Genomic DNA, 15766 nt, shown 5'->3' on the forward strand with positions numbered 1-15766 from the left:
CAATGTCGAAACTATCTGCTCACTTGCAGTGGGAACGGTGTAATCTGATTATGTGTGCACCAAAAACATGCCGCTCATGCCCCGCTCACAGAGAATGTGTGAACCCGGCGTAATAGTGAGCAGCATGAACATTCTGCTATAAATAACTAATTTTGTGTTCCAAGGAGGACGAGAAGACATACATGTTTGGAACAACATATGGTTGAGTAAATGATGACCGATTGTTAATTTTTGGTGATCCTTATAATTAAGCAATATCACACGAGCAAGAGTGCGATATGGCCCTACATCAGCACTGCTGTGATTCGGCTGCATGTCGAGTGTCATAGGTGATCACAGCAGTGCTGATTTAGAACCATACAGCACGATTGCGAGTGTGATATTTCTTATATACAACAGTTCAATGAACAAGTCCATTTTAAAAAAATCTGAATCTTCCTTTGCTGGTTCAAACCAAATGATGCGTCCATACCTCCATTAGTAATTAAAAAACGTCACTTCAGAAATATTATCACTACTTTTGTTGTTTCTACCAAGTTATTGGATAAACAAGGGTGTGTTTGTGTGAGGAGGAGAGAGAGAGAGAGAGAGAGAGATTTCATAAAGAAATAAAAATGCATTGATCCCCAAGATAACAGTTTGGTCCCCAATAAGAATGTTGAGAAATAAAAACTTCGACTCAGGTTTGTAATCAATTGTGAGGCAAGGAAAGGAGTTACCATTCTAAAACGTTCACAAGCAATTATAATCATATGCAAATTGAACTTGAGGTGTCACAGTACAACACTTTCTAAGATTTTGATAGGTCACTTACTGTTCTACAAACATTGGTCATTTGATTTTCAAAGGACAGATTGGTATCAAATGTAACACATAAGTTCTTAGCTGTTGAAGATGATGTAACATTACATCCATCAAGAGACAAATTATATTTTAGCGGCTTATTTTTAGAGGTTTTTGGTCCAATAATTAGTACCTCTGTTTTGTTGTAATTGATTAGAAGGAAATTTCTGGCCATCCAATCTTTTATTTAATTGATACACTCTGCTCATTTGGAGAATTGTGAAATCTCATCAGGTTTTAAAGAAATATAAAGTTGGGTATCATCGAAATAACAGTGGAAACGTAGTCCACGATTCCTGATAATATCTCCCAGAGGAAGGATATACAAGGAGAAACGCAGAGGCCCTAAAACTGATCCCTGTGGCACTCCATACTTTACTTTTGTCTGGTTTGACAATTCCTCATTTACATAGACAAAGTGGTAGCAGTCTGCTAAATATGGCCTATACCATGCTAATGCAACTCTCAAATAATTCTCTAGCCTATTCAAGAGAATGTCGTGAGCTATCGTGTCGAATGCAGCACTAAGATCTAAAAGCACTAGAAGTGAAATGCAGCCGTGATCAGATGATAAAGAGCAAGTAATTTGTAACTCTGATAATTGCGGTCTCTGTACTGTGATGAGGCCTAAAATTGACTGATTGTTCATATATACTATTTCTCTGTAGGATGAACATAATTAAGAGGAAACTACTTTTTCTAGTATTTTTGATATAAACAGGAGATTTGAAATATGTCTATAATTAGCCAGTTCTCCAGGATCAAGCTGTGGCTTCTTAATAAGTGGTTTGATAACTGCCATTTGAAAGTTTTTGGGACATATCCTAAGGATAGCGAGGAGTTAATAATATTAAGAAGAGGTTCTGAGATTACAGGGAATACCTCTTTTAAGACTTGTTTGGTATTGGATCTAACAAACATGTTGCGGCTTTTGATGTTTAGTTAAGTTTAGTTAACACTTCATGACCTATGACAGCGAAGGATTGAAGTTGCACGTGAGGAAAATTATGAGACACTGTTTTCTGAGGTACTGTGACAGATGATTGTATAATTCTAATTTTATTTCAGACTATTTAAATTTTATCAGTAAAGAAATTTATAAAGTCATTACTCTTGTGCTGCGATGGAATATCTGGTTCTGTTGAGGCTTTATACCTAACCAATTTAGCCACAGTACTGAATAAACACCTAGGATTGTTGTGGTTATTTTTTATGAGTTTGCTAAAATATGCTGACCTGGCAGCTTTTAGTGCCTGTCTGTAGCTACAGACACTATCCTTTCATGCACCTCGAAATACTGTATTAGTCCTCACATTGATCACAGCAGGTAATTGAAGTCTGATATAAGTTGTCTTGAAATTGAAGGTGCTGCTTTGAGAGCAATACCAATGGTGTTTAACATGGAAGAATTAAGAAAAGTAAAGTTTACCGCGCTGACAGTCTAATAGAACGCTGAGGCACAGTCGGCTCACTAAAATCTCAGAGAAGTTGGAATCTGTGGTGGACAACTAGTTGCATTAAATTAATGCTTAAATGGTGTCTCAGCACTGCTAGTTGCTCTACACAATGTGGTCATGCTTGTTTTACAGGTGGTCAGTTTTCTCCCAGCTGCCTCACTTTTTTTTTTCTTTTTTTTTTTTACTGAGATTGACAATGTAAGCAGTGTAGTTTTATGTATATATTCTGTATATATGTGTGCACGCGTGTGTATGTGTGTGTTAGCCTGATTTATGAATTATGTACAGTACAACTTTTTAAAATGAATTAATTTGCTGTCAAAACATTTAATTGCACTCTATATGCATCACATTGATAGTCCAACCAGTTTCTGTCCTGTTTGACTGCTTTTGCATACTGTGCCTTTGCCTTTAGCATGTACTAAACAACAGCAAACCGAACTGCCGGGGTGTGCCTAACAAGCATCATAGTCATTAAATATGCATTTATTTGTGTGCCGCTACACCTTGCTTTGGAATGCTCCATCTTTATTCAGTCACTTTGCACTTGTTCTCTCTTTCTATCTGTGTCCATGTTTCTCTCACTACATCCCATAATCTTTGTGTATTCATAACAGTTATGGTGTGTTGCATAGTTATCCTCCGGGGCTTTTTCTATTGTATGACATAATTGTCCTTTAAGCTTTGGGTTTGTCCCTTTAATTAGGGTTTGAAAAACTAAAGTTCTGGCATGAAACTCTGTTCTTTGAACTTCTTATCTGTTAGCATATCAACTCGCTCACATGTGAAATGTTAAACTAATCGGCTTGCATGTTGTAAGCTGATAGGTCCTTAGACATGTAATCACCTCATATACTCTCTCTTTGTCTTGCATTTGAATTTGCTCAGTTGCAGAGAAGCAGTTATTATTGCAGTGCAGATTTCAATGAAAGCCTCCTCCTCCCCAGTGCCACCTGATTTGTTACATGGGGATTGTGTATTTGTCTAATTGTGCCGTAGCACTTCCACATGCTTAACACATCAGTCTGTGTATGTTATAGCAGTAGCTATTCTTTGTACTTGCTCTGAAACTGCAGCAGTGTAACAGATCGACTCTGCCAAGACCAAAATACTATCAACATGTTATACCCACATTAGCATGCTAAACCTTTCCAAGAGTTGTCATGACTGAACTACATTTAATGACTGTATGACCGCTCCATTGACTCCGTGTTAAAAGTTGTATTTACTGTTTTTGTGCCTTATATTGTTACTGAATTTCCAGGAATGAAGTCTCATTCCCTTTCTGGGTATGATTTTAGAAGATGAAGAAATTTAGCGTTAAAAGGTTTACTGTCTGAATGAAAAGTAGACAACTTACATCATGTCTAAACGTAAAGCTATTTATTTGTTATTGTGCTGCTTAATGGAAAGAGGTGACATGTTTATTTTTAATAAATGTATGAAATTGTATATAGATTGTTATGTTTTGTTTAAAGAATATTCAGGGTTCAATTCAAGTTAAGCTCAATCGACAACATTTGTGGCATAATACTACAATTATTATAATTACCACAAAAAAGTATTTTCACTTGCCCTTTATTTTAAAAAGGCAAACATCTGGATTACAGTGATGGGTTAAATTTTTTGGTGATAATCAACATTATGCCACAAATGCTGTAAATTGAGCTTTACTGCTATTGAACCTGTAATATTTCTTTAATATGTGAATGTAAAATGAAGTCAAAAACACTCAACAAACATTCCATGTTTTCTCAGAACTACAATAGCAATGTGTTGAACAATTTGTGGTTATAGGTTTGCATCATTTTATTAAATTAATCATTCTGGTTCTGAATGCTGATTGGTTAATGCAGTGTTCCAGCCATGCTAAAATATAGGATCTACTACCAAGCTACGCTGTACAGATTGATGCGAATACATCCCTATTCAGCTCCAATAGTGGCCAACTATTAACCTTTGCGCTATGTAGGGACTATATTTTCTAGAGGAAGGATAATTAATATACTTCATACAAACATATTTTAATAAAACTGTGTGTCCTTAATATTTTTACTGTAGGAACAGTTTTTAAAACCATCGTTTTGTATGAAAAATTGTATTTTAATTTATTATATATTGTTTTATTTGATTTTAATCACATTTTAGATATTTGTAAAATATACAAATTCCATAAAGCCTATTATATCCATCTGATGTCATATTGCATGTGTAATAATGATTTGACTTGTCACTGTCAGTGCTTGAAATTTCTTGTCAGTTACACACTTTTACACAAAATGTGCAACACTGGAACTTAAAAGTTAAAATACAATTCCACATTTGTAATATTGAAAAGAAAAAAAATACAGCTGTATGAATATGACCTACAATCTCTTAACACTGTGGCCATGCGAAAGGAAACATTTACAGTGAAAGTAAATCATTTCAATTCCTTTTTCACGTGTTGTGCAATGACATATATTGGCAGCTTGTTGAACATGCAATTTCATTTGGGCATTTCTAATTTGCATTGGATGATGATTGAGAGCAGCAGAGAGCGCCAAGTGCATGAGTCTTTGTCATGGAAACCAGATTGCAGCAAATCTAGTATGAAAGTATCGTCAAATCATCATATGCAATACAATATCTTCCCTTCCCTGAAATCGACACCAGACATGATAACCAGAATGATTTCATTTAAAAGAAGAAAAAAAAAAAATCAGTGAGGCTAAAACCAGGACATTATAAAATTCTTTGAGAAATGACAGGACACCGAGACACATCTCGTAAAACTGGGTCCAACTTCTGGTCACCCTAGTTTTTTACCTGCATTGGTTCTCTCCATGATGTACTGAATTGTTTCCCTCCTGCTCTGTCTTTGCTAATGTAATGAGGGCAATAGGCCATCTACTGGCACTATAGCCACCTAGCGGCATCTTCATGTTAAGGTGATAGCGGGTAAAATCATTTCATTATGTGCATTCTTCCATAGTGAACACGACAACGATGCAGGTTGAATGTTAATAAAATCGAATGTCATTCATTCTTGCATGTCTTGTGACCAGACATCCATACGTCCAACCTGCACCGTAGACGCCAAATTTGCATATTGGCCACATACTGAATTTATCAATGATTTGATTTGAGAGTGAATTACATCTTAAATTTCAGTCTGTTAAAGGATGTGATCGTATGGCTTCAGAAGTCTGGGATTTTGTCTGGAATATAAACTGGAATTGTGGAAAATAGTGCACGAGTCGTATCTACTACTTTGACTATGGTTTTATTTTTATTTAATGTATTTCCTTTTTTGATCTTCACAGCCTAGAGTCACTATTCACCTTCATTATATGGCAAAAAGCCATGTAAAGACTTTTCCCCCCTTTTGTGTGGGTTTGGAGCAGCATCAGTGTGAGTAAATAATATTTAAACTTTAAGCATAATAACTGTTTAGACACTGAATAATCAAAATTTTTGCAGTTAAAGTGGATAGCAAAGTCTCACACTTGTCCCAGAGCTAATCCTAAAGCCAGGATAGAGCGGTTGTGTGAATGTAGTCCGAATTGTGTGGATGAGATTCAATGTGTCTGTGATGCTGTAAAAGGCCAAAATTCCAGCGTAGAAATCAACATAAACGCCAGTCCTATGAGCATAATGCATTTGGGGAATCTTAGTCTCTTTTCCACTGTGCCAGAATGCATATGAATCCTCAGAGCACACCAGACTCCAGGACTGGGCATTGTGTCCAAATGCACATAGGGTACTCTTTCCTTTCCGGCTGATCTCCTCATAAGACACGGCTATATGCACCGGACCCTTCCCGCTCCACTCGGCCTCGAAGTAACAACGACCAGACACGCTCTCTCTGCACAGGACTTGGTGATGGATATCAAACCTTTCGGGGTGATCAGGAACAGATGCATATGTCAGTATTTTACTGAATGTCACCTCTCTGCTCTCTGCGCTCACACTGAGGTTTCTGTGAGCTGTATTAAGGTCTAGAGTCAGAGGACCTGAATCTGAAATGCAAAGACACAAATTGCAGGTCATATTAAGACATGGGTGAACTATGCAGTTATTTTATTGCAGACTGTACTGATTTTTTTTGTATATCTGATTGCATGTGTACACGTGTATGTGTCCATATTACTCACATTCCAAAAACTGATCTCTGACTTTGGGCTCAGGGGTTGGAATAAATTTGAGGTTTGTCACTAAAAATAATTATAAAAGGTAAACAACTATTATAACAGTACATATATTACTAGGTACATATGGATTATTGGCATTCCTTTCATCGGAAATGCCTGTTTGTTTTCAAAACTGCTCCAAAAGTGGCGAAAACACACTTTAGAGTAAGTCAACGTAAACACACTCATACTCTCTCTCTCTCTCTCTCTCTCTCTCTCTCTCTCTCTCTCTCTCTCTCTCTCTCTCTCTCTCTATATATATATCCATTAACTTTTGAAGCAACAACTAACATATTCAGAATGGGACACAGCTTCCCATTTACTGATTACTGTGCCGTATATATACTACATACTATTCTTAAAAATATAGCAAGTGACAAAGAAACAGCAGGCATTATTCCTTGATAAACATTTCAAACCATTATATGCATACTGTTGTCACATGACCTACTTTCGAGCAAATTAAACTGTTATTTTGCCTTTTTCTTAAAGTAGATTTTGTGGAAAAATTAGGGCTTTCAATTGGACACATTAATTCAGTGTGATTAATTCTATATATAAAAAATAACTCTAAAAGATTAACCCAATTAATCATGCAATTAATTATCTTCATGTTTTCAGCAGGGGGCAGTAAGCACATATCCATCTGTACAGATAACAAACCACATAGAAGACAGCAAGTTGAGGAAGCTTTCTTCCATTCAAACACAGCTGGATGGAGCACAACTCCAAATGCAGGGGTCTGAAGACGCAGGATCCTGAAATGCTGTGTTTATGATGTGATGAAACCAAAGTGTAGACGTATTCTTAGAAAATACCTTTTTATAAGTCTACCTTAGAAAGATTGACATATTTAATTGCATAATGAATTGCTGTGGACCGTAGACCAATAGGTTTATGTTCAGTGATATGAAAATTAACAAAATATTGCCTTCTAAAGCCACTTTTTTTTATTGTTTAATCAATGATTTGCTCGTCTGCCACAATAATGTAATGTATTTAGAGGAATATTCCGGGTTAAGTACAAGTTAAGCTTAATTGAAAGCAAAATTATGCATAATGTTGATTACCACAAAAAAGTTTTTTGAGTCACCCCTCCTTTTCTTTGCAAAACTCTTGTTTCCAGTGAGGCACCTACAATGGAAGTGAATGGGGCCAATTTGAACATTAAAATACTTACTGTTTTTAAATTATAGCTACAAGACATAAATAATATGCTTGTTAACATGATTTAAGTGTGATAAAAACATGTACCTTTTCTGTGTAAAGTTAAAGCCAATTTTGTTACCATGACGATGTAATGTCAACAAACATAAACTCTAAAATAACTGTAAAAATGACAATTTTAACAACTTTACAGCTCAAATAAAACATGCGTTTTAACAGAATAATTTATGCAAGTGCTTTTATAAAATTATAAGCTTCACATTTCTGCCTTTAAATGCTGTCGATTGAGCTTAACATGTATTGGACACAGAATATTCCTTTAATTAGCTGTATTTATTATACAGTATAAATTATAGTAATACTTATTTAAATGTGATTATTCTTGAATGAGTCCAATCAACAGTTATTTGTTACCAATATTCGGGTTCATTCATCTCACTGGGTATGAAAGTTCAAGTTGAGTGCATTGCATGGGCTACAGTATTCTCTGTTGTATACTGCACATTCTGGCAAATGATCCTCTATACTGTCTGCATACAGAACATTTGCATTCTGTGCATGCACAGTATACTGTACATACTGCAGGAAAAGTATGAATAGTAGTTGGTTTGGTAGGACATCTGAAGACACTTCTATCCACCATATATCCAAATGGTGACTTACCTTTCTCAGATAATTTCTCCAGTTTCTTCTGGCAAAGCTCTTTAATGTCCTCATTCAGATATGTGAGTTTTCTTGACACCATCACAAAAGAAAAGTCTGGATTGACTAGAACTGCAGGAGAGGTCTCCACCCCCAGCAGACTACACAGTGACTCATAACGCTACAGGAATATAGCAAAATATACTTAGACAGAAATCAAATCACAGACGTTTTCATAGACAAGTACTTTGTGCAGGTGGCCTGAAGCATTGCCATTACCTTCAGGAACTGAGTTTTGTCTTCAAGGTGTGAAAGCATGTCATATTCTGCATCTCTCCTCTTCAGTTCTGCGATCTCCTGCTCTAGTTTTTCCATAAACCCATGTGCCTCGTCTAATTCCGCCTGCTCCTTCACTTTGATCATCTCTGTCATCTCAGAGCACAACGTCTCAATGGACTTAATCAGCTCAGTAAAGAGCCTCTCCGTGTCCTCCACTGCAGCCTGTGCAGAACTCTGTTTGAGAACATATAACACTTAGCATATAGCACATGCAGAATTTTTTATAATCCTAATTTTTGTTTATTTTTTCAGTAGAAATATCTAAACATCCTTATAACATGTTGAATTTACTTGATAAGCTAAATATATTTTGCTAATTAAAAATATATTGAAGGAGAACTATTATGCCCCTTTTTACAATATATAAAATTCAGTTGTCCCCAGAATTTGTCTTTGAAGTTTCAGCTCAAAATACCCCACGGATCATTTATTATACTGTTATAAATGCCTCTTTTTGGGTGGAATCATAAACAAGCTGATTTTGTGTGTGTCTCTTTAAATGCCATAGAGCTGCTGCTCCCCGCCCCCTTTCCAGAAGAGGGCTGTACCTTTACAGCTCATGCTTCGGTTACTACAGCAACAACAAATCAGATCCTATAAGACTGACAGCGTTCAGGCACGGCTGGACTGGGAAGAGTAATTGGCCTGGGCGGGGGGTCCTTTTCTGCATATCACAGTGCTGTTTTGTGGTCCGTTCTGCATAACACGCCGGCTCATTTTAGCTTATCGCGGCCCATTCGGTCCATTTCGCGGTTGACCCACCGGCCCGCTCGGTTCTCCCGATGGCCAGTCCACCCCTGATCGACCCCAAAGTGCATCAGCCCACCGGGAAAATGCCCGGTATGCCAGATTACCAGTCCATCTTGTCCACTGCGTCTTCAGTGGCTCTGATACCGGGAATACATGAAGACTCTTATGTTCACTTTTACAGCCAACAACAGAACAATTATGATGCCTACGAAGCTGAGACATTGTTCTTCTCACTGTATCTGCTCCAGCACAGAAAAAAAATGGCGGACTGTGTGTAGATCACTCGGGGGAGGTGGGTGGAGTCCATCAACAGTCGTGGGCGAGGCCTGCTCTAAAGTGACGTAACTTTAGAGCAGAAACAATATATATCTTGTTTTAAGTATCAATCTTTATTGAACAAAATTTATTGAGGTTTATGCTCAAGGCAGGAAGAAAAACTTTCAATGGTGGTTAGAAAAATAAGCTTAATTCGAGAAGATATATTCTCTGAAAAAAGGTCTTTGTCTTGAATTTTATTTTACTAAATTTTTCTCAAGTAAATTCATCCTGTTTTAAGGATGTTTAGATAGTTTTACTGAAAAAACAAGACAAAATTATTGACTAAGAATACTTTCACAGTACAATTATAAGTCCAAGAACTATTTTTTTTTTATTATGAATTGTTTTAAATTAATTTAATTTAGATTTCATGATGCATCATAATTGATAGTAACTAATCATTTTCAACATGAATCGCTGTCAGTGCAAATATTTACACCACTACTTGAGAGTTCTCGACTCACCCTGAGAGACAGTGTGGCTTCACTCAGCTGCTGTAGCTCTGCCTCGCGGGCCTTTATTACTTGCTGGCATCTCCTTTGAGATTCCTTAAGCTCTTTCTTCAGACATATACATATATAACAAACAAAACACACAAGTAACTGAATACATTCAAAATCTTTGGCTTTTCACTGTGTTACAAAAACTGTAATTTATGCAACAACCACAACATTACCAATCAATATATGAGTAAATGTTAGTTTTAGATTTTTAACTGACTGCTCAAACATCCAGTAGTATTTACAGATCATAGTACAACCTTTAAATAGTTACTCATATGTTCAACTACACAGTCAGAGTGATTACATTACAATAACAACCAGCCTCAGCATTTTTGAGTACTTCGGTACATATTAGGTACAAGTTGAAAGTGCATAGGCTACAGAATGTAATGATTTATATAGCATAAAACAAACATTGCATTATATAGTGATTAACAATAGATTGTTACTTAATGTACAATACATTCAAAGACTGCCATGCCACAAAATTCTGATTAATATATTTTCATACATTGGCAGCCAACATTTTGGAATAATGTACAGATTTTGCTGTTTGGGAAGGAAATTGGTACATTAATTCACCAAAGTGGCATTCAACAGATCACAAATATAGTCGGGACATTACTGATGTAAAAATACAGCACCATCACTATTTGAAAAAAGTCATTTTTGATCAAATCTCTACAGGCCCCATTTCCAGCAGCATCACTCCAACATCTTATCCTTGAGTAATCATGCTAAATTGCTAATTTGGTACTAGAAAAAAACTTGCCATTATATAAAACACAGCTGAAAGATATTTGGTTTGTTAAATGAAGCTTAACATTGTCTTTGTGTTTGTTTTTGTGTTGCCACTGTATGCAATTGATTGGCATGTCTTAAGGTCAATATTAGGTAAAAAATGGCAAAAAAGAAACAGCTTTCTCTAGAAACTCCAGTCAATCATTATTTTGAGGAATGAAGGCTAAACAATGCTTGAAATTGCCAAAAAAATGAATATTTCATGGTGTACACTACAGTCTTCAAAGACAAAGCACAACTGGCACTAACAAGGACAGAAAGAGATGTTGGAAGGACAGATGTGCAACTAAACAAGAGGATAAGTACATCAGAGTCTCTAGTTTGAGAAATAGATGCCTCACATGTGCTCAGCTGACAGCTTCACAAAAGAAACACAAAAATAAAAGATTAAAGTGGGCAAAGAAACACAGACATTGGACAACAGATAATTGGAAAAGAGTGTTATGGATCTTAAACCCATTGAGTTTTGTGGGATCAGCTAGACTGTAAGGTGCGTGAGAAGTGCCCAACAAGACAGCCACATCTATGACAAGTGCTACAGGAAGTGTGGGGTGAAATGTCACTTGAGTATCTGGACAAACTGACAGCTAGAATGTCAAGGATCTGTAAAGATTTAATTGCTGCACATGGAGGATTTTTTGATGAGAACTCATTGAAGTAGTTCTGAAAATGTTTTTCAAATTGTAATAGTAATTTTTCACATTATTAATGTCCTGACTGATACAATGTGATCAGTTGAATGCCACTTTGGTGAATAATACAAAATGAATTAAATAATTATTTCCATAAGAGCAAAATCTGTACATTATTCCAAACTTTTGGCTGCCAATGTATGCATTAAAATGTTATTGTAAAGTGGCCCCAACAATTATTTGGACACTTACACCATGCTTCAAATTGTACGGATGTCAATGCATTATAGTGTCATCTGCAAATAAATCATGCTGGACATTTTCTCAGAACTAAGTTAACTTTTCTGAGCCATTTTTGCAACTTACTTCAACTTTTAACTAGTCTCAATGTTATAGTTTGTAAAGTTACAGTAGTTCCATTAAAATAGTAATTTGAATTAATATTTTTGTGTTTTGCTTAAAAAGTGTGTCTGCCCTATATTTCTTCCACTCGTTTTAATATTTTGTTATCTAATGTAAAGGGATACATTTTTAAGTGTGGCTTAAAGGGATAGTTCACCCAAAAATTTCCTCACCCTCATGCATTTCAGATGGGTATGATTTTTTCTTCTTCTGCTGAACACAAACAAAGATTTTTAGAAGAAAATTTCAGCTCTGCTGGTCCATAATATGAAAGCGAATGGGGACTAAAACTTTAAAGCTCCAAAAATTGCATAAAGGCAGAATGAAGGTAATCCGAATGGTTAAATCCATGTCTTCTGATGCGCTTTAATCGGTTTTGGGAGAGAACAGACCTTTTTTACATCTTGTCATTGCAGTAGCATGATCATATTTTTAAAGCTCGATTACACTTCCTGGTACATGATGTATGTGCAGAGCATTAGATAGTGCTATGTAAGTGTAATCGAGCTTGAAATCATGATTGCCAAGGAGACTGCTGATGTCAGATTTACAGTGAAAAAGGGATTATATTTTAAACTGCTCTCAAACAAAATCGATTGGATCGCTTCAAAAGATATGGATTAAACCACTGGAGTTGTATGGATTGCTTTTATGCTGCCTTTATATGCTTTTTGGAGCTTCAAAGTTCTGTTCACCATTCACTTTCATTGTGAGAGCTGATATATTTTTCTAAAAATCTTTGTATTTGTTCTGCAGAAGAAAGAAAAACATACACATCTGTGATGGCAAGAAGATGAGAAAATTATGAAAGCATTTTTATTTTTGGGTGGACTATTCCTTTCAGTCTCGCAAATACTGTTGGGGCCACTGTTCTAGAGATATACTGATCTATTTTAGCATTACACAATGTTTGGATTATTCAAAAAGGTACCACAAAGTTTTACCATCACATAAAAGTTAAGCTAAGAAGTCAGACGCACCTCACAGAACATGACAAGGTCCTGCTTTTCGTTTGCAATGTCTTCATCTGTCATAACTCCATGTATGGAATGGGAACGGATTCCTGTGTGTCTAAATTTCTCGACAACTTCAGCAAACAGTGTGTTTTTATTGAGCGTAGGTCTTGGGGAGAAGGTCTGTCTGCACTGTGGGCAGCTGCATATCTTCCTCTGGTTCTTCTGCTCCCAGTAGCTCTTAATGCAGTCCATACAGTAGTTGTGTCCACAGGGAATGGTGACAGGCTCTCGCAGAAGTTCCATACAGATTGGACAACTGAACAGCTCCTGGTTGACAAAAATACCTACCTCTTCTTCTGCCATTTTTTTACTTCCTGAGACATACAGTCTGTACAACAGATATATGTGGAGGGAGAGTGCAGTGTAACTTGAGATTTCATATGAGGGTGTGACAGGAGGAGTTAGTTTATTGTTCATGTGTCACTGTGGGCATGTTTCTGTTGAGCACATGCTTGAAAGTATACAATTCTGTTTAGTGTTCTTTTTTAATCTTTTTTTTTTTTCTATTCTACTTCAAGCAAACTCTACTACAAAAAGTAGAAATGCACAGCTTTGAGGATGAACGTAAATATTGTAGAATGGTCCAGAACTCCAGGCTCGCAAAGATTATGCCGCTGGTTGTTCCAGAGCATGTCTGTACATGTCTACTATATGAATGAATGCATTATGACATGTCAACACTGAGGTGTCTCACAAGCTGTAATTTTGGGATTTTCTGTTGTTTGTGTATGTACTGTTCGTTGCATATAAAGAGGGAGTGGATATGTTGTAATTGATGTATGCAGTGTGAGACTGTCTTAGTCTGAGAGCAAATTATTAAGAAGGGAGAAACATTTGAAGTAACAAAGGGCCAAATAAGAGTTTGAAATATGCCAGAGAGAGATTTTAGGATAGTAAAAGCCCAAATCACCAAAACAGCTTAATAAACATACTGAATAATAACTTAATTAATGAAAAAATGGGTAACACTTTAGAATACTGTATCTTACTTAATGCATAACTAATAAGGAATTACTGCAGAACTAATAGGTAATTCTTCATTAACACTCAAGTCACTACTATTAACTACTAAGGAAGATGTGTTAACTAATCAGTATGTAATAGCATTTTATAATTGTGTTAAGTAACAATTAACTAATGAATAACTATTGAATTCAGTCATGCCTCCTGATTAACTACTTTTAATTATCTACTAATTCAGCTTCAGGAGAAATAACTATTGAGTAACTACTAATGAACAGTCGATTAATTACAATTACAATAATATCATAACAATTAGCCATTACAATATTCAGGTTGTGGCCCTTTCTTCTTTCTTACTTCTAATGTCATTATTACTATGGAAATGCAATACACATTTCGTGGAATTATTACACTCCCAAAATGAGTCATTACAGCGAATTTAGTCGTTTTGGCCTGTATGGTCAATTGCTAAAGTATTCAGTATTTTGAAAATGGAGTGGTGGTGGCGTAGTGGACTAAAGCACATAACTGGTAATCAGAAGGTCGCTGGTTCGACCCCCACAGCCACCATCATTGTGTCCTTGAGCAAGACACTTAACTCCAGGTTGCTCTGGGGGGATTGTCCTTGTAATAAGTGCACTGTAAGTTGATTTGGATAAAAGCGTCTGCCAAATGCATAAATGTAAATGTAAAGTGAAAATACAGGGAACCCATGATTATTTAATACAGAATTACCAGATAATCAATCATTAATGGGGTTCCCTGTATTTTCACTTTAGAATACTGTTCCAGGTTGTAAGTGATTCCCTCATAATTATGTGGTAATTCTTTATTAATTACTCATAGGTTCCCTGTATGTTCCCTTCCCCTCAGTCATTGCCTTACATACAGGAATAATTTACCCAAATGTAATGTGATATGTGCTGAGGAAAACAAGAGACACACACACACTATAATGTATATAAATCATAAACCTGCCTGAGGTAAGTTGGCTAGTCACTTATAGTGGGCATGGGGTTCCATTCCATTGTTGATTTCTGGTTACAGACCACACTCACAAAGCAATTGACCATACAGGCCAAAACTACTAAATTCGCTGTAATGACTCATTTTGGGAGTGTAGTAAGTCCACGAAATAAGTATTGCATTTCCATAGTAATAATAAAATTAGATATAAGGAAGAAGAAAGAGCCACAACCTGAATATTGTAATGGATAATTGTTATGATATTATTGCAATTGTATTTAATCTACTTTAATTAGTAGATAATTAAAAGTAGTTCATCAGGAGGCATGATTGAATTCAATAGTTATTGATTAACTAATTGTTACTTAACACAATTATAAAATGCTATTACATACTTAGTTAACACATCTTCCTTAGTAGTTAATAGTAGTGACTTGAGTGTTAATGAAGAATTACCTATTAGTTCTGCAGGAATTCCTTATTAGTTATGCATTAAGTAAGATACAGTATTCTAAAGTGTTACCAAAAAATGTCCCCACCATGATGGAAAACAAGAAAATGAAAGTTCACTTTTTTAGCATGGAGAAAAAAACATGACGCAATGAAAGTGAATGGAGACTGAGGCCGTCTGTCCCTAACATTCTGCATAACGTCGCTTTTTGTTTTCCACGGTGGTCGCTGTTTTCAATGTAATTACAATAAATGGGACTGGCATTTTCAAGCTTCAAAAAGGATTTTAATTCACCATAAATTCACAGTAGCCCATATCTACCTGTGTGATATTTCAAGTCTTCT

At 36.0% G+C, this 15766-nt stretch overlaps 2 protein-coding genes across 4 annotated transcripts in view; one reads left to right on the forward strand and one right to left on the reverse strand.

Moving 5' to 3' along the window:
• The window catches only part of LOC127624318 (delta(24)-sterol reductase-like), a 35465-nt gene extending 27367 nt beyond the window's left edge, over nt 1-8098 (forward strand). The window contains exon 10 of one of the 2 annotated variants that reach the window (XM_052099097.1): nt 7097-8098. The gene's annotated coding sequence lies outside the window, so the exon portion shown is untranslated. Of the gene's footprint in view, nt 1-7093 lie in introns of both variants that reach the window. The other variant, XM_052099098.1, reaches the window with a different exon arrangement.
• On the reverse strand, nt 3430-13367 carry ftr85 (finTRIM family, member 85). Of its 2 annotated transcripts, XM_052099099.1 has the most exons (6): nt 13007-13367; nt 10153-10248; nt 8561-8794; nt 8303-8462; nt 6437-6496; nt 3431-6301 (listed from the first exon to the last, which is right to left on the reverse strand). In XM_052099099.1, exons 1-6 carry the CDS (start codon nt 13343-13345, stop codon nt 5763-5765), a joined length of 1428 nt encoding a protein of 475 aa, XP_051955059.1. In that variant the 5' UTR covers nt 13346-13367; the 3' UTR covers nt 3431-5762. The 2 variants fall into 2 exon arrangements, with proteins under 2 accessions (XP_051955060.1, XP_051955059.1); XM_052099100.1 differs by lacking the exon at nt 6437-6496 and having other exon boundaries at nt 3430-6301.
• Between the last annotated feature and the right edge of the window lie 2399 nt (nt 13368-15766).

Source organism: Xyrauchen texanus, chromosome 30 (genome assembly GCF_025860055.1).
Source record: "Xyrauchen texanus isolate HMW12.3.18 chromosome 30, RBS_HiC_50CHRs, whole genome shotgun sequence".
Classification (NCBI taxonomy): Eukaryota; Metazoa; Chordata; class Actinopteri; order Cypriniformes; family Catostomidae; genus Xyrauchen; species Xyrauchen texanus.

Coding starts and splice junctions, on each gene's coding strand:
- ftr85 (XM_052099099.1), bottom strand. CDS start 13,345: ATGGCAGAAGAAGAGGTAGGTATTTTTGTCAACCAGGAGCTGTTCAGT. Junction 8,463..8,560: donor ACAAAACTCAGTTCCTGAAG/GTAATGGCAATG, acceptor ATATTCCTGTAG/CGTTATGAGTCACTGTGTAG. Junction 6,302..6,436: donor CAGAGATCAGTTTTTGGAAT/GTGAGTAATATG, acceptor TTTGCATTTCAG/ATTCAGGTCCTCTGACTCTA.